This window comes from Daldinia decipiens (assembly GCF_022478715.1).
Source record: "Daldinia decipiens strain CBS 113046 unplaced genomic scaffold F4813scaffold_25, whole genome shotgun sequence".
Taxonomy (NCBI): Eukaryota; Fungi; Ascomycota; class Sordariomycetes; order Xylariales; family Hypoxylaceae; genus Daldinia; species Daldinia decipiens.
In genome coordinates, this window is record NW_026054568.1 from 280,043 (window position 1) to 297,842 (window position 17,800).

A 17,800-nucleotide genomic window follows, 5' to 3' on the forward strand; every position below is an offset into this window, starting at 1 on the left:
AAGAATCGGCTTTGTTGAAGCGAGAGGACCTATGGACCGATATATCTAGGACCTAACTGTGAATATAGGTAGCTGGGAGGTCTTTGTCTTTGGTGTCTTGGTAGTTCACTAATTCAGCCGTAGACTGACGGACTAGCTTTAGGTGCCTCATTCATAAGATGTAATCACAGACCACTCTATCACTTCACAGTCCACGGTGATAGGTATTTTATTAAGAAGTGAGGGAAGGGGCAACAGGTAGATAGGTATATATTATCAACGCCACCTTTTAAGTTACGACGCGTAATATAGAAAATGAATGGCAAACGCAAGGCATTACGTGAAATTATGGTATGTAGGTACCTCGGTAGTTCAAGTCCCCGCGTTATTCCAAGATCCTCCGAGACAACATCAACAAACACGTCGTCGCTTAGGTAGTAGGCCAACCTTGTTGCCGGTCAGTATTACGGGGCATGTCTCTCACTTCCAACATTATTTATCTACCCCGAGTACACACACGCACACATACACATGTTTATTTTTATCGCGGATCCCGTTGTGCTCCCAAAACTTTACTTCCTTTACAACCTTTCACCTGCAAAACCACTTAGCCCACACCTGCAAATCATACCACGCACCTACGAACAGACGGACGTCTTTACCAATTCAGCATGGCTCACGTTGTTCCTCTCCCGGAATGGGTATCAACCCACCTGCTCCCTATTGACCTAGAGGATGCCAATGCCAGAGTTACAGCCACGCAAGAGTTGGTCGAGGTAAGTGCTGCGATCGTCCAAGAACCAGGTCTTACTCTAAATTAGCCAATACACTAACATTGGAAATAATGTACCAGAATATACACGACTTCCTCTGCCACTGCAATACGCCCGCCGATACAATGGCTGTGGTCACCGATCTTGCGAACATGACTCGTGCTCTTCAATCCACCCTCAACGCCTTCGCGAATATGGATGTCAGAGCTGCCGACCTGTTGGAGGTAGCTGCCGAAATAACGGATTCTCTCCGGGCCAAAATCCAGTACATCATCACGCTCTGGTTGGAATTTGCAGAGATATTTCAGGGACGTCTGACCGCCCTTCAGGCCCTTGACAACAGCATGGCTGAATAAAAGGACGCGCTACATCCAATGCTACATGCTTCTGCCGTCACACTCAAGAGCTCAAGATAAGATAAATAAGGCGGAGGAAATAAGCACAGACTCTAGGTTAGGTCATTAATGTCATGTAGCATTGCCACATTGTTACGCGGGTTAGCAAAATACAAAATTGATTTCTGTCTTAGCTGCGATATAATATTGTTAATGTGGAATACTTAAGGTATGAGCGTGACTAGAAGTATCCGCATCCCTCGCGTAGTACTATCGTCGAGTGTCAATAAGGAAGCTTGAACTTGAAGAACTCTTCAACCCTCCGGGAATTCTTGTGAGAAACCAGGGCAGGATCCAACTTATGCAACCCAGTAGTGACATCTCCAGATTCCTCAATCCTGTAGACATATTTCACCCCACTAGCCTGTCCATCTTTTAGCTTATTCAAGCCTGTCAGAACACTATTTAACCCTCCTGGAATAACCTCATACGGGTGTCCCTTCAACTTTCCAGCTTCCAATAGACGCCCGAAATATCTAGACCAGATAAACCCGAGGTCCTTATGGGTCGAGAAGACCTTGGGAACAACGGTGTTGGAAACTTCTACGCCATCCGGGAACTTGAAATCTTCCCGAGTGTTCGCGAAATACTGGAAAGGCATTACGGTGGCGATGCTGCCGCCATTAGGGTCAACAACCCGAGTAGTTACTTCGAACGACTCGCCCTCACTGATTGCGTCGAAAATAAAAGGAACTTTATTGCCCAGACCTTCCTTGGCGAGGATTTCTTCAACACCTGCGACTAATGCATCCTCGCCCTTCCGATAGTCAAGGACGTGGTCAGCTAAGGTCTTTGCGAAGTCACTAGCTCTTCCAGCAACTCCGATGATAGGACCAAGACCCGACAGTCGGGCGAGTTGGGCAGCGAATGCTCCGCAGGCCGAAGAGATACCGTATATGAGGAAAGGCACTTTCTTTCCTTCTGGAAACCCCCTCTCCTCAAAAGGAGAAGGAAGTTTCAAGTTAACATACAAAGCCATCATAGCAGTATGAGCGGCAGTGGGAATAGTTGCAGCCTCCTCGAAGGACACATTGTGCGGAAGATGGAAGGTTGTCCAGTCTGGAGCTACGGCATATTCTGCAAAGCTGCCATTTGCTGTCATGACTTCGTGGTACGCTACCACGCGGTCACCTGGCTTGAACTCGTAGACATCCTTGCCGACGGAGTGAACGATTCCAGCGATGTCATCGCCGCTGTTCACAGGTTTCCCGCTCCTATATAAAAGTTAGCTTTTACCAATTCCCAAAGATGCCGGTGTTAATGCTGGAAAATTCATACCAGTAAGGATATTTCCAGTCCTTTGGGTTCATTCCGGAGACAATGACCTTGACGACAACATATTTGTCTCTCGGGGTGGGAATAGGAGATTCGATAACCACGAATGCATCGAGAGAGCTTTGGATAACTACTTCTTTCATAGTGATATAGTTGTTGAAGAACTTAGAATTGATAGGATTTTCGAATAGTTGCGATTTAGCCGTTGTGAGATGTTGCTAGTAGAGTTAGCGATGTGTTGTTCACGAACAACGTATTTATACCCCTTTCTCTTATCATTTCCTCCCCATCGCTAGATCGAGGGTCCGCGGAGGTCAACCCTAGCACGCAGCATATTCGGAAGATGCCACTAGTAGAAGGAATATATTATTTATAATGTCCTCTTATGATTATACATGACGGAGTTAACCATATACTGGGTCGTTCACCGGGTAAGTCGATGAGGCTAACCCTAGAAATCTGACTAATGTTGTCCATCTTCCCATCTGTCGTGCTCCGTTTTAGTCAGGGGACTGACAGGGATTCACCGGACTCCGCGGATCCTAAAGCGGAGCTCCATGGACCTCACGCCCTCATCCTCTATGTATCCAGCAGTTCTCGATATTATCGTGTTAGTATGCAGTCTATTAGACAGAGAGCCAAGGCCCGTCCGGACCCGGTATCATGTCAATCATGTCGATCGAAAAAGTTGAAATGCAATCGGATCCAGCCGTGCTCGAATTGTGCTGCACGCGGCATCAACTGTCATTTCCTAGTTCCGCCCCAAAGACGAACAGAGACGGCTACTACAGAACACAATCTTGCGGAAATTATAGGAAGAATTGAGCGATTGGAATCTGCTGTTCTCAAGTCGCCTCCTCTCGAAGCTCACTCACAGCATGCGTCCGATGGCAACCGTCGTCACGCAAATCTATCGTCATCCACCCCCATTTCAGGTCACATCGTGGAGCCTGACGTCCACCACAATCGAGACAAAGATTCACATTTCCTAGAGAATATTGGAACAAGAGAAGATGAACTAGTATGTAAAATAACTCCCACGTTATTCCAAGTACGTAGGCCCCTAATCCAAGCAGATTTCTCCCTTATCTTGTAGCTTAGTCTTTAGAATCGGCGGAGCACACGAAATCCATAAAATGCGAGTCCCTGTCCAGCAGACAGTAGCTATCCCTGATCAATACCCGTTGAGCAATACCATTGTGACATTTCCAACATACCGAGAAGCAACCCTACTTTTCCAGAATTTTGAATCTAATATAGATCACATGTGTCGCATTTTACACATACCTACTATCCGGTCTCTTATCAAAACGGTTTATATGAAAATTAGCCAAGGCGAATCTATTCCGCTTGGACAAGCTGGTTTGCTGCTTTCTATCTTTGCGCTTTCTGGGTTCTTCTATCGGTGCTCCGAGGATTCCGAAATAGCAACTAATGAACAAGAGGCTGTACATATCTCAAAGGCCATAGGCAAGGCTGCCTTAGATGTCCTAGATTATTCACGCAGGAATACGTCAGGCACATTGGAAGATGTCCAAGCCTACATCTTCATTTCTCTCCTTTCGTTCCATCTTGATGGATTTTCGGCAAGAGGCCGTCTTTTATCAACTACGGCGGCTTCTATTGCTAGGGATCTTCGTCTACATCGGTTAGATGCCGAAGACGAGAACACTGCTGAGAAGACGTCCAGCGTCCGTGCTTCGATAGATCGCGAGGTTAGACGTAGAGTATTTTGGCATATTGCAGCCGAAGACTGGTATGCTTCGCCTCTCATATACTACCCTTTTAATATTGATGTTTCCATAGGTTACAGTCAACCATCAGCGGACCTCAAGAGGGCATGTACTTCATTCATCCGAATCATATCAACGTCAAGCTTCCAAAATACCATTTCCATGACGAAATTTCCTTGAGCGAGGAGAATGAGTCCATAGACGGTCCTCCACCAAGTGGCATGGCTTTTCTTCTCGAAAGGATTCGACTTGCACACCTGTGTAGAGAAGTGGCTGACACAGTACCACTGGATACATCAAAGGCTATGGAGATGCCATATGAGAATATCATAGCTCTTGATAAGAAACTACAAGATTTTATCTCAAGTCTTCCTTTCTTCTTTAAGACTGACCCCGAAAGTCGGGAGAAGAGTAGGATATTCGAGACAGTATATCCTTACATCCCTCATATGAGATATGCCATCACCAACGCAGCTCATAGTAGACGGTGCAAGCTACACCAAAGATTTCTACTACGACAGTCTCATGATTCCCGGTATTCTTACTCGAGATTGGCTTGCTTAGAATCAGCATGTGCCGTCATTCAGGGGTACGAAGATCCGACCGAGTTTGATTCACCTGCTTACGCGACAGCCCGAATGGGACTGGCTATGCACTACATGCATCTTGCGTTGGTAGTTATGGTTATGGATTTATGCTTCAATAGACACGAAGTAGACGAGATAGAGATCAAGGCTAAGGTGAGGGCGGCTTTCCAGAAGTTTGATGATGACAGACACATCTCTCCGCTTCCTAGTCGTTTCCTAAGTTCATTACGCGACGTCTTGCAGAAGCATGAAGTATATCTGACCCATCAAACCGCTTCAACACCCGAGAATGCTGCTGGCGTAACCAGTGGGAGTAGTGCTGGTAGCTTCAGTCTTCTTCCTGACATCCAGATGCAGCCGGAGCTTAGTCTAGATATGCAAACCACAGAGGGTGGCCTTGATGTTAGTTCCTTCGACGAATTCTGGCAGTTTGCAAGTCAAAGCGAGATGAATCCCGATTCGATAACGTGGGATAACCTGTTCGCAGCTCTCGATGCGAGGCCCATATGATGGAACTTGACGAAATAACTCGCCTCAAGGAAACCTTCGAAGAAACGAGGCACCATTTCTCGAGTTCTTTATTATACCATCCCATGCCTTGGGAAATTTGTGGTCGTATTGTTTTTTGCTAGGGCGTTTATTACGAATCATTGCAGTCCATGATCCTATGCGTAGGCAATGTTAACTCTACCTGAGCTGCAGCAGTCGGGACCGAACTTAAACGAGGTAATTTTTACCTCCTCCTCCTCCTCGAATAACGCGGAGATATAAGGATTTGACAGTTTATGTATGGGGTGGCAGGTTGTCCTTGCGGGCCGTAGCCGATGCCGGCCCAATTAGACTGTTATTCAAATGCAGTTGAGAAGGGTTAAAAGAGGTTGGCTAGGGAAGTGATTGGTAGTTGGGTATGTGACAGAAGTTAATAAACGGTTGGCTGCATGGTACATTTCATAGAGTTAGGATGAATACTTCGATTTTACTCTACCAGACTAATATAATCCCGCTGTTTCGACCCCGAGGCGGCTTTCCGCTTAAATCGAGAGTCTATAGAGTCGTTAGGATTAACTATTTAGTTCTTACAGCTGTTAGGAAAATGTCGTAGAGATTCGCCGACCTGAATATGGTATTGTTTGTGGGATAGTATCAACACGACGTCAAACTTAAAAATAAGGACGACGGGCACGCCAAGTACTCGGCTAGTTTGGGAACGGTTCATATCTCGTAATATAGAGTTTAACATGGATTGGGGGTAGGGAGCGCCCCTAGAGAGCACCTTAGTCGAATCTCAGAGGGATTATAACCAAGTCACCTTGAGGAGCAACAATCTGAGGAGCTATTTCTAGTAATATCAGCCAAGGATATATCCTGTTGGGTAGAATGCAATTCTAAGGATAGTTAGCACCAAAAGCTTAATCACCCTCTAAATACGATATTGACGGTAGAGTTCCCTTGTAGGGCCGAATAATACATCCGTTTTAGTGGAGGAGGAAGTCGAGCACTAAGGAGCAGTTTTTGATTTTTCACGAGATGTCTTAATAATTACCTCGAGTTTATTCTTGGGGAATTAAGCAAACCAAAGGTTCTTTTTGGTCATACAATTATGCTATGGGTATAGTCCGCTGTAGGTATAGTCCACACTTTGATACATCCGGACGAAACTACACCATAAAATATTTGTTTATTCCCCGAATCCTCGGCGCCGTGTATATGTAGATTACACTATAATCATAATCAGGCACTCGACATCTTATTACGGTAAGAGTAGTTTGCACGACTCATTCAGGGGTTGGCCAACGTTAAAATACGAACCTCGCATAATGCACACATCATCTCTCTGTTTGAATTGCGTCAACATATTATATCTTTTGATTTCACGAGATCTAACTATGCTATGTGGAGTCCTTTTTGCCGATCTCCCCTTCACGAACACCAGGATGTACGTCCCCGTGCCTGAGCTTGGAATTATGATTGGAATATCATCATTAGACCCTCATGAGCACCCGAACTCACCTAATAACATTGTACGTAGTACTGGATATGCCTGCGGAATGATGAGCCGCACCGAGAATTATCCTATTTACTAATACAAACTTTCATCTCATGTTAGACTGTCAGTTCATGACGTTGCTTCTCGAATGTTTCTAAAACTAGAACGGAAATCAAGTTTTTCAGTTTTCTCGTATCAAGGCCTCCCTTATCCCTGGGTATCTGAAATATAAGCTCGATGGCTTCTCTATCTTTTGCTTCAGCTTAAGTTTTTCTTTTCTTCAGTCTATCGTTTCGGGGCAACTTTTTATATCTGACCCCAAGAATCTTCGAACAACAGCCCGAGTGTTTGGCTGTGATAATACCGTTAAAATGATACGGGCAAGCAAGCCGCTTGTTCTGTCCTCCATCGTGAGCGGCGCATATTCCCTCGTTGCGCGCCAGAGTGGATGTAGCTTTACGCTTTCGACAGGTGGCTCATTCACTGGCCAAGTTGGCCAATATGACGGTGGTCAGACTAAAGGTGGACTTCCCGGAACTAGCGTCGTACAGTCTGGGTTTGTTCTGAATGGCGATACGATATCCGACTCCCAAGGTCGCGGTTGTTGGTGGACTCCGCCAAGTACTGTGCTCCAATGTGACGCCGGCCAAAACCCCGAAGGCGGATTTGCTATCGGTTGCAATGGGGAGTTGACGTACAATGGCCAGTCTAGTTTCTGGCAATGCGCCACGGGAGAGGATGGTGTGGTGATGATATACCTGTGGCCTGGAGGAACCAACTGCAACAAGATTTCATTGATAGCGAGCGGGTGTTATCCTTCATCGTGTGATTCGGGGTCGGGTCCAGGCTCAGGCTCAGGATCAGGTTCTGGCGCTTCGGGAACTGCTCCGGCTATAGGCTCGACATACCCCGGAGCGAGCGGTACAGCTCCATGGAGTGGTGGTTCGAATATGCCTCCGGGTGAAACAGGAGGGTCTGGAACTACAGGGCCTGGAGATACGGGAACTGGCCCCCCGGGTGCCACCTGGACTTATCCTGGAACGCCCGGCACTATGCCACCCGGTGGAGGCGCACCCCCACCATGGTCGACTGGTTCCGGAGGCGGCTCAGGTCCATGTATGCCGATGACAACTACTGTTTTCGTTACCGTACCAAATACGAACTGTGTTTCTACCGTTACTGAGTGTCCTGGACAAACAGCTCCTCCGGGGGGCACTGCTCCCCCAGAGTCTCCAACTACGGAGGCTCCGCCACCAGTAACTACCCCGGAGATGCCGTCAAGTACACAAGGAACTTATCCTGCTACTAGCCCCCCAGAGACGCCCTCAAACACACAAGAAACCAGTCCTGGCACTAGTCCTCCGGAGACGCCTACAACGGAAATTCCCCCGCCGGAAACTCCCACGACGCAGATGCCTCCGCCTCCGCCTCCGCCTCCACCGCCTATGACAACTCCTATGACTTCTCCGGAGATGCCGACAACCACTCAGGAGACAAGCCCCCCAGAAACCACGCCGGAGGTTCCTCCTACGACTTCTCCGTGGACTTCTACATGGACGTCGACAGTACCTACTTCTCCGTGGTATCCGACAACGGCTATTCCTCCACCGGAAACACCTACGACAACTCAAGAAACTAGTCCTCCGGAGACCACACCACAGCCTCCTCCATCTGGAACGAGCCCTCCTATGACATCGCCTGAAACACCGTGGATTTCTACTACCTCGTGGTATCCAACCACAGTTATCCCACCCCCATCGAATACACAGGGAACAAGCCCGGGAACGTCACCGCCGGAGACACCCGTGAGCCCTCCGGAAACACCGTCGGTTCCTACTACTCCGTGGTATCCAACAACAATTGTTCCTCCACCGGAGACTCCCACCACCACAGGAGGAACAAGCCCCGAAACATCGCCACCGTGGACTTCCACAGGCCCAGGTTACCCCACGACGGTTGTTCCTCCGCCGGAAACACCAACCACTACGCAATGGACAAGTCCTCCGTGGACAACACCAGAGGTTCCTCCGCCCGGAACGACTCCTGTAACTTCTCCAGAGACACCGTGGGTTCCTACTACTCCGTGGTATCCGACCACAGTCGTGCCACCACCGGAAACGCCCTCGACTACGGGAGGGACAAGCCCCCAGTGGTCGTCGCCGGGGACTCCTACAAGTCCAGGGTACCCCACGACAGTTATCCCTCCACCAGAGACGCCGACAACTACTCAATGGACAAGTCCTCCGTGGACCACGCCAGAGGTCCCCCCGCCTGAGTCGACCCCTCCCACAACGTACCCAGGCGTTCCTACAACTACCCAAGAGACAAGCCCTGTAATGTCCAGCACGGAAGTTCCGCCACCGGCAACTTACCCTACGACGGTCATTCCTCCCCCAGAGACGCCCAGCACGCCTCCAGAGACACCTACAACAACTCCATGGTACCCCACCGGTCCTCCCCCCCCCCCTCCTCCCCCGGAATCGCCAACGACAAATGTCCCCGGTACCACGCCTCCACCTGTGCAGACTAGCGAGACTTATCCAGGTACTTCTCCAGGGACCTCTACATTCACTAGCTCAGAGACGGTAGTAGTTCCCGAGTGCCCATCGGAATCGACCGAGTGCCCCAAGATGTCCAGCAGCAGAACCTGGAGTACCTGGAGTAGTACCTGGAGTAGTACCTGGAGTAGTACCTGGAGTAGTACCCCTGGCATTCCTGGTACTTCAGGTCCTGGAACTTCGCCGCCTACTGAAACTACACCACCCGTTTGGACTACTAATACAGGCCCCTCGACTTACCCAGGCACCACACCTCCAGTGGAAACGAGTCCTTCGTCTACGTGGACTTATTCGACTACATCACCTGGAGGAACGGGCCCTTCATCTACGTGGACTTACTCAACTACATCAGCCCCCAGTGAAACCACGAGCCCGGGTATTTCAACAAGTTGGACCTCTGGAGAATCAACCTATCCTGGCACATCTCCCGTGACATCCCCTGGATCATCTACCACAGTCGTGGAGACTACCACTACAAGTTCGTGCCCGACAACCTCTACCTCACCTGGCGAGTCAACAACCAGCGTCCCTGGCATACCTCCTATCACAAGTGAGACGACTCCAGGTGCCTCGACTTATCCTGGAACATCTCCAACAACCTGGACGACTCCGGGAGGTTCAACTTACCCAGGCACATCTACAACAGTAGTAGAGACCGCAACTACTAGTTCGTGTCCGACAACTTCAACCTCACCTGGAGAGTCGCCCACTACTAGTATACCAGGTGTACCTCCAACTACAAGTGAGACAATTCCAGGCACAACTCCGGGCACGACTTACCCCGGCACATCTCCGACTACTAGCATTCCAGGTATACCCACAACTTCAACTTGGACGACGCCGGGTGGTTCAACCTATCCTGGGACGTCTCCAACTACGAGTGTCCCAAATACACTGCCCACTACAAGTGAGACAACTCCCCCAGGCGGTACGACCTATCCTGGAACATCTACAACGGTTGTGGAGACCACCACCACGAGTTCTTGCCCGACAACTTCGACTACACCTGGAGAATCACCGACTACTAGTATTCCGGGCGTGCCTACCACTATGAGTGAGACCACTCCGGGTACAACTCCAGGCACGACTCCCGGGACGACTTATCCCGGCACATCTCCAACTACCAGTGTTCCAGGTGTACCTTCTACATCAACCGCACCTGCAGAGACCCCTAGCACTCCAGGTACTTCGACTTACCCTGGTGCGACTACAACTTCGGGCTCGACCACGGAAACGGAAGTTCCAAGTACGACACCCGAGGTTCCTACGACGTCACCTGGATACCCTAATACGTCGCCTGGGGTTCCTGGAACGTCGCCTACTACGCCAAACGGATATCCCACTACCTCAGCTGGAATCCCGACTCCCTCATCCCCAACTTCGGAAACGCCTCAGGTGCCAAGCACGACAACAGCGCCCCCAGAGGAGTCCTCGAGCGTTCCTAGCTATCCAACAGGGTCACCGCCGCCGCCAGAGACGCCAGGCACTCCAGGGTACCCGAATGGACCACCATCTGGTCATCCGGGGTATCCAACGGGACCGCCGCCGCCGCCACCGGCAGAAACATCGAATACTCCAGGTTATCCGAACGGACCGCCGTCTAGTCAACCAGGATATCCCACAGGACCACCTCCTCCACCACCTCCCCCACCGGCAGAGACGCCGAGCAACCCAGGATATCCGAACGGACCGCCATCTGGCCAGCCGGGATATCCCACTGGCCCACCACCCGAATCTGGCCCGCCGCCTGCATCTAGCCCTCGTATGCCTCCTCCGCAGCCAACGCCCCCGGCTCAGTCTGGTGGTCCCGGTAACCCCACTGGACCACCACCACCGCCGCCACCGCCGCCGCCGGAGGTAACTGGTAGTGATGACGGAGATAAACACTCGTCGGAATCGGAAGGAAATAATGCCCCCGAACAGTCCAAGGACACAACATGGGCGCCGTCTAAAATTCCCAGACGGGCGACAGGCCTTTTCAATCGTGCCCCGTCTTCTCCAACCTGTCCCGGCGAGCTGACCGGCCAATGGGAGTCCCCGGATCTAATAATCGCCGTTGACAGTTCGCGCCCGAACAAGGCATACGGATCATCTATCTCGGGCGAGGTAACATCCACGATCTCCAGCATTTTCAAGTTCCACGTCCCAGCCAGCGGCAGCGGTAAGACATGCAAGCTCGTGTTATTCTTCCCCGAGGAGGAGGCAGAAGACGCACAGCCCTCATCGTTTGATGTCACTGGCTCGGGAGCAGTCGAGTTCTCACGTCTCGACGGCGATGTGGACCTAGACACAACGCGGGATAATCTCCCGGACATGGCGCAGAGCTACAACCGCCTCACCATCGCGCCAGGCAACGCGTACACCATCGAGTCCTTTGCGTGTCCCAGCGGCGAAGACGTAGTCGTCGAGCTGAGCAGCGCGCCCGGCAGTCAAACCTCGCTACGGTTCGCGCAAGACTCGACTGACGCGTGCCCGCTTGGCTTGTTCCTGGTAGCGAGCGCGCCGAGAGATGTGGAGTTGTGAGTGAGTGAGTGGGTAAAGGAGATATTAAAAAAGAAAAGAAAGAAATGAGAAGAAGAAATTGATTGGAATGCATCTCATCTCGTCTACAGCACGGAGGCTGATTGACTAACAACAGCGTAATAATGGAAATGTCACCGCACGTATGGACGTAAGCATTAGCTTGCGGTGTGGGACATGCAATGTATGTACATGGTAATAGGAATAGTAATAGGTAGCCGTCATTAAGTCAGATTATTTCTTTTGTCATCTATGACAATTTTCCCAGGTTGAAGATATCGTGATTGTGACATTGCGGATTTATTTTTGTGTTGTTACGCGGACATGCGTATTCGTATTCTTTCAAGGAATTGGAACTTATTAGGTAACCATCTCTAGCCACTATGCCCCTGAATTTGATCAGCAATGTGGCTAAGGCCTATGGCTGGTAGTAAGTACATTTTAGGTACCAGGTATTCCCCTTCACCAGTTCAAACGCGCAATCAAACCGAAGATTCCTCTTTTAACAAGATATAGCTACATGTAGGATACCAATATAATATGAGGTAGTCTCCATATTACGAAAGTCTATTATAGTCCATTTCCGCGATTAAGATATGTCTACCACAACCTTTTCTTCTTTATCTTTAATAACACATCCCAGTCCGTTTACCCTCTTAGGGAAGACGTTATCGCGACCGCAACCTCTGCATCAGTAGCGCCGGAAATGGCCGGTCAAGATCGACCTCGTTGATTCGCTAGAGATTGTCGCCTCGGCTCGCACTACATAACTACCTGATAGGTAGGTAGGTATTTACAAAGACCATGCCGTCGCCGAGCGAGCAAGAACCGCTACTTCGACATAGTCAACCAGAGTCGAGCCGCAGACTCAGTCAAGACCATCATCTTACTATGGCTGCAGCAGAAGACAACCCCGTGCCGAATGGTGGCGGCAGTGCCGTTAGCAATATTGGACCTGATGAAGCCCGCCGTATCTTGCGGCGCATTGATTGGCGTATCATGCCGCTTCTCTTCCTCACTTACACCTTTAACTTCATGGACAAGACCATCTTGTCAAGCGCGTCTGTGTTTGGTCTGAGGGAAGATACTCACCTAGAGGGCTCCAATTATTCCTGGGTATCCAGCGTCTTCTATTTTGGTTACTTCCTCTGGGCGTACCCTACGACACTGTTAGTCGCTCGCCTACCGATAGGAAAATATCTTGCCGCCAACACATTCGTATGGGGTGCGGTAGTCGCCTTAACCGCTGCGTGCTCCAACTTTGGTGGCTTGATCACAGTGAGGTTTTTCCTCGGTATCGCCGAGGCAACTATTTCGCCGGCTTTAATGTTCATCACGTCTACGTGGTACACTCGAGATGAGATTCCCGTTAGGACTGGTATTTGGTTCGCAGGGAATTCTGTAGGCGGTATTATCTCGTCGCTACTTGCCTATGGAATTGGTCATATTTCCGACAATATTCATCCGTGGCGTTGGATGTTCATCATCCTAGGCGTTGCTACTTTTCTCCTAGGGTTCGGGATACTCTTCCTATTGCCCGATACTATTTCGGGGACTAAATTTCTAACTCCGGAAGAGCGACAGTGGGCGGGAGACCGAGTTGTGATAGCCGGTACAGGTCGCACAGAAAACGCGACCTGGAAATGGGTGCAGATGCGAGAATGTCTGCAGGATCCCAAGACATGGCTTATATGGTCCGTCGCACTACTCTGCCAGATTCCCAACGGTGGCACCCAGAATTTTGCAAACTTGGTTATTAAGTCGTTTGGGTTTACGTCACTTGAGTCGACGCTCATTAATATTCCCTACTCCATCATTTCTGTGATAGCCATCTCCGGAACCGGGTGGATAGCCGGACGCTTCCGATCGATGAATTGTATTCTCGTCGGTCTTGTTGTTATTCCACCAGTTGTCGGGTCTGCGTTGATTGGGAGCCGAAGCTCGATTCCCCACGGGGTCTCCCTGTTTGGGTATTTTCTTCTATCCACCGGACCGTCTGCATTGCCACTGCTTTTGTCTCTTGTCCAGTCCAATTTCCGAGGTGTCACAAAGAAGATGACTATGACTGCGTTGCTGTTTATTGCCTATTGCACTGGAAAGTATGTAACGACCCCCCTATCGTGCATACCATCCCTCGCCGCCCTAGTTTGCCACAACCAAGTTATGAACCCTTTAGTTCTTTTCTTTCTTTAGAGACCGCTTACTAACCTCCTTAGTATCATTGGCCCTCAATTGTTCATATCCAGCGAAGAGCCTACGTATAACACGGCGTTCCGTGCAATTATGATATGTTACGCTTTGGTGATATGCCTCATTGCGATCCTCAGAGTATATCTCCAGTTAGTCAATAAACGGAGACAACGAGAAGAAGGGATCCAAGGTAGCGCCGGAGCTTCTGGTGCTGTTGGTGGGGGCAAGGTGGTCGACATTGCCGATACACGTAATATGGCTGAAACAGTCAACGAGGTTCAATTGAGACCAGAAGACTACGAGGATACAACGGACTGGAACAGTTTTGGGTTTCGCTACAGACTCTAAAGCACCTCAGATCCAAAGAAAATGCATCTATCAGAAACTCATTCGGAGTCTGGAGTTTCCTTAACCTGCAATCTATAATATATAAGGCAACCTCAACTAATACCCAGCTTCCCATCTCCCCAGCTTCCAATAATCATCGCCGTTAGTTCCTGATCTATACGAATATAAGTTCCAAGACAGAATATGCGTTGACGTAGCTTCGGACCTACAATTTAAAGGATGCCTCGAGTGCTTCTCTAAATTAGACGCATGATATTTTCTCTTCTATCCCCAACATTCCAACACTAAATCGATTATATGACCGATAATTATTTATTACTTCCCATTGCAGTGCCATCATCTCTAATTAGAGACCTTTGACGTCTAAAATGGGTAGATATGTAGTCGGATCTCCCGAGGAGAAAGTCAAGCGGGCTAAGTTCGAGTTCCGTGGATCCTGTGCGAAAGCACCAAATGAGGAGAACATTAAGTTGCTACTCGGCGAAGAATGGTGCAGCAATGACATCAATATTACACTCTTGTCAAATGATTCTCATGCTTATAACTATCTAATTACGAAGCCCAAGGAGAACAAACTTACCAAGACTATCATACGAGTGATGCTACCGGTCGACCCCTATTTCAAGACGCAAGCCGAGGTCTCTACTATCGAATGGATCCGACAGTATACGTCGCTACCAGTTCCCAGGGTCTTGATATTCGATCCAACTGGTACTACCCAGATTGGGCTCGAATGGGTTGTCCTAGAATGCTTCCAAGGTCAAGTACTTCCTGTCGCGGCCGAGGCAGGCGAAGTCAATTGGGCTATGGTAAGCAACGAGAAGAAGCGGTCATTGATACGACAGTTTGTGTCCTTCTACTCCGCGACATTCGACCACCAATTATCCGCAATAGGTAATCTATATATGGGCCGTGCGACCGGAGTCCAAGAAGAAGATGATAAAATCGGTGTCATCGTCTCACCAGAGTTCTATATGAAAGAGAACCAGAAATATGACCACGGCCGTGGGCCATTTCGAAACAGTGCCGAATGGCTCAAAATACGCCTGGACATGAAGTACAAAGACTGCCTGGCCATCCCGAATGCAAACGCCGTTCTTAGGGCTGGACACATTATCGACCGCTTGAAGAGATTGAGAGAGAGGCTCTTTGATTCCACACTCTTCGAGCCCACCGTGCTCACGAACTGTGACATAGGCCCGACCAATATCATGATGAATCACAATAGACTAGTCGGGGTAGTGGATTGGGAGCATACATCTGCTCTTCCACTGTGGAAAGGGTGCGAACTTCCCAAGTTTCTGCAAGGAATAAAACGTACCAGAGAACCTGACGAGAGAGAATATCTGGATGAAGAGGGCGAATGGTTGGCTGGGGCCAGAGACGACTTCGCCAAGCATATGCTACAATGGTCGCGAACAATGCTTCAAAAGATGTTCCTTGACGAGATGTCCCGGAAGTGTCCCCAGTGGACGGCCATTTATAATTCTCCAATTACTCGTCTAAGGAAGGACTACGATGTCGCGGTGAGCTCCTGCGACAACGTAGCTACTCAAGCTGCAATCGAGAAGTGGCTCTACACTATAGAGTCAGGCTTGGAAAACATTCGGCTTCAGGACCCGGGAAAGGCTCGTGCAGATATCTCGAGCCTGGGCTTCACCATTCGCAGCCTTCAGGATCGTATCTACGATAGCGCAAACGTATCCGACACAGCAAGACACCCCGCCACAGGGCCAGAATCACATATATGGAATCTATCTTGATAGGGGAAGGAAACTGTTTACAGACCAGGCCCCTGACTAGTACTGCCTGAACTAACATCTTTACAGTATCCTCAGAGGCTAGCTCGCGGTATTATTGCTCGGAGGGATCGAGTTGCATGCTTTCTTTGGGAGGATCCAGGACTAAGGTTCGAGAGAAGGTAGGTAGCCAATCAAGCAGCCATAGTTAATACCAACCAAGCCAACCACCGCGTACCAAAAGAGCTTGCTTTCCTGGATCTTGGATCTGGCAATTTACAGAGGAGCACGGATCCGACCCGAGTGCTGCATGTCTGCAATATCGAGTGGCAATGCTGGTAATCGTCATGACTCTAGACTCCCGGAGCTGAAGTCTAGACTTGAGCTCGCCCACGTCGCCTGACCTTGCCATAGTGATCAGGTCCCAAAAATAGCTTGTTCAAATTGTACATGGTATCACGATGGATTCCAAGCCAAGGTATACGTCCAAAGCTCCACAAGACTTTCTCCATCATTATCGGGGGGGGTTCTTTTTTCTTTCGGATACTGTGATGGTCTTCCCGGAGCCTTTCTTCGCAATGCTACCACGTAAGCAGCTCAGGCTCCGGACGACGTCGTCGTTGCGAAGCTTGGCGGCGCGGACTCGACTTAGTCAACCATGAGAAATTGTCGCGATATGTCGTGTGTGTGTAACGGGGCGAATTTGAAATATGACGCTTCTGCTTGGTCCATTCGTTAGCCACCGAGCCCTCCCTCTTTGTCTTTTTCGTGGAGCCGATAATAGATCATGACGCATCGTCGGCCTGCAGGCACGAGGTTATCCCTACAGGATGGATGGGGGTGGTGTTTTTTCTTCTTCTGGGCTTCCCCCCCTTGTAACACCCATAGCCGACCCCTTGGTGTTCTTTTAGGGACGATGCTATTCGCTCTGCTATAATTAAATGCGGGTAGAAAAGGCAAATAAGAGAGCTTCCTTTTTGTTGTTGTTGTTTTTTTTTTCCCTCGCTCGCTTCGATTTTGCATTTACCCCGGCTTTGATAAACCTCCCCTTTCCTCGCCCCCTTGTCCGTCAATATACGGCTAAATGGATGGCGGGCTCTCAACGTCGCCTTCCTGCTACCCCAACCGTCATTTCCTCGGCCCTTGCTGCTCCAATTTGATGTCTGTTTGCGGCCTTCCGTTTTCCGAATCGAAGTGGCTGTTCGCGGGACGCGGAGGCTATTTTGTCAGCGCTGCTGCTGGGCCAAGACTCGACGTTGCTACCGTGTGTGATGTAGAGTAGTAGGGTGCTTTCGAATATGCAATTCGCAATTCCACGATGATCTTGCGGTTTAGACGGCTCAAAACGTCTTCTGCTCCCCTTTTCCTTGAGCCTTGCTAGCTGGTTACCTGTCTAGGTAGGTAGGTAGGAGGTAGGCAGCAGCCAGGAGGCATGCGGGCCCCGGCCCGCACTCCTTGTTATATCACCGCGCATCATTCTACGACGTTGGGATCCCCGGGGGTTCGAAACTCGCTCACGTTGTAATGAGCCGCTCGATGGGTATTTAATTGCTAGGTGCCTGGGATATCTTCTTCTGAGCATGTGCACTCATTCCTATTCTCTGCTGCCCCAGATAGTCTTTCTAGATATTAGGAGTGGTTGCTTGGTACCCACGTGTAATCTGTAAGCCCCCTATAGAAACTATATACTTTATATCAGGGTAGAGATCCTTATCT

General features: G+C 49.6%; 5 protein-coding genes across 5 annotated transcripts; 4 read left to right on the forward strand and 1 right to left on the reverse strand.

Moving 5' to 3' along the window:
* Positions 1–1,280: 1,280 nt before the first annotated feature.
* Positions 1,281–2,872, reverse strand: F4813DRAFT_397765 (GroES-like protein). The gene is made up of 2 exons (XM_049247973.1): positions 2,426–2,872; positions 1,281–2,361 (listed from the first exon to the last, which is right to left on the reverse strand). The coding sequence occupies exons 1-2, from the start codon at positions 2,563–2,565 to the stop codon at positions 1,371–1,373; spliced, it is 1,131 nt and encodes a 376-aa protein (XP_049098053.1). The 5' UTR covers positions 2,566–2,872; the 3' UTR covers positions 1,281–1,370.
* A 16-nt stretch (positions 2,873–2,888) lies between these two features.
* Positions 2,889–5,755, forward strand: F4813DRAFT_397768 (uncharacterized protein; the record flags this gene model as incomplete). Its single annotated transcript, XM_049247974.1, has 3 exons — positions 2,889–3,443; positions 3,499–4,178; positions 4,229–5,755. The coding sequence occupies 3 exons, from the start codon at positions 2,889–2,891 to the stop codon at positions 5,250–5,252; spliced, it is 2,259 nt and encodes a 752-aa protein (XP_049098054.1). The 3' UTR covers positions 5,253–5,755.
* An 860-nt stretch (positions 5,756–6,615) lies between these two features.
* F4813DRAFT_397772 (uncharacterized protein) lies at positions 6,616–12,147 on the forward strand. Its single transcript, XM_049247975.1, has one exon. It carries the CDS (start codon positions 7,101–7,103, stop codon positions 11,808–11,810), a length of 4,710 nt encoding a protein of 1,569 aa, XP_049098055.1. The 5' UTR covers positions 6,616–7,100; the 3' UTR covers positions 11,811–12,147.
* Position 12,148: 1 nt separating this feature from the next.
* Positions 12,149–14,529, forward strand: F4813DRAFT_144839 (putative allantoate permease). The gene is made up of 2 exons (XM_049238875.1): positions 12,149–13,906; positions 14,024–14,529. The coding sequence occupies exons 1-2, from the start codon at positions 12,612–12,614 to the stop codon at positions 14,343–14,345; spliced, it is 1,617 nt and encodes a 538-aa protein (XP_049098056.1). The 5' UTR covers positions 12,149–12,611; the 3' UTR covers positions 14,346–14,529.
* F4813DRAFT_144859 (uncharacterized protein) lies at positions 14,530–16,495 on the forward strand. The gene is made up of 2 exons (XM_049238877.1): positions 14,530–16,266; positions 16,329–16,495. The coding sequence occupies exon 1, from the start codon at positions 14,714–14,716 to the stop codon at positions 16,106–16,108; it is 1,395 nt and encodes a 464-aa protein (XP_049098057.1). The 5' UTR covers positions 14,530–14,713; the 3' UTR covers positions 16,109–16,266; positions 16,329–16,495.
* Positions 16,496–17,800: the final 1,305 nt, after the last annotated feature.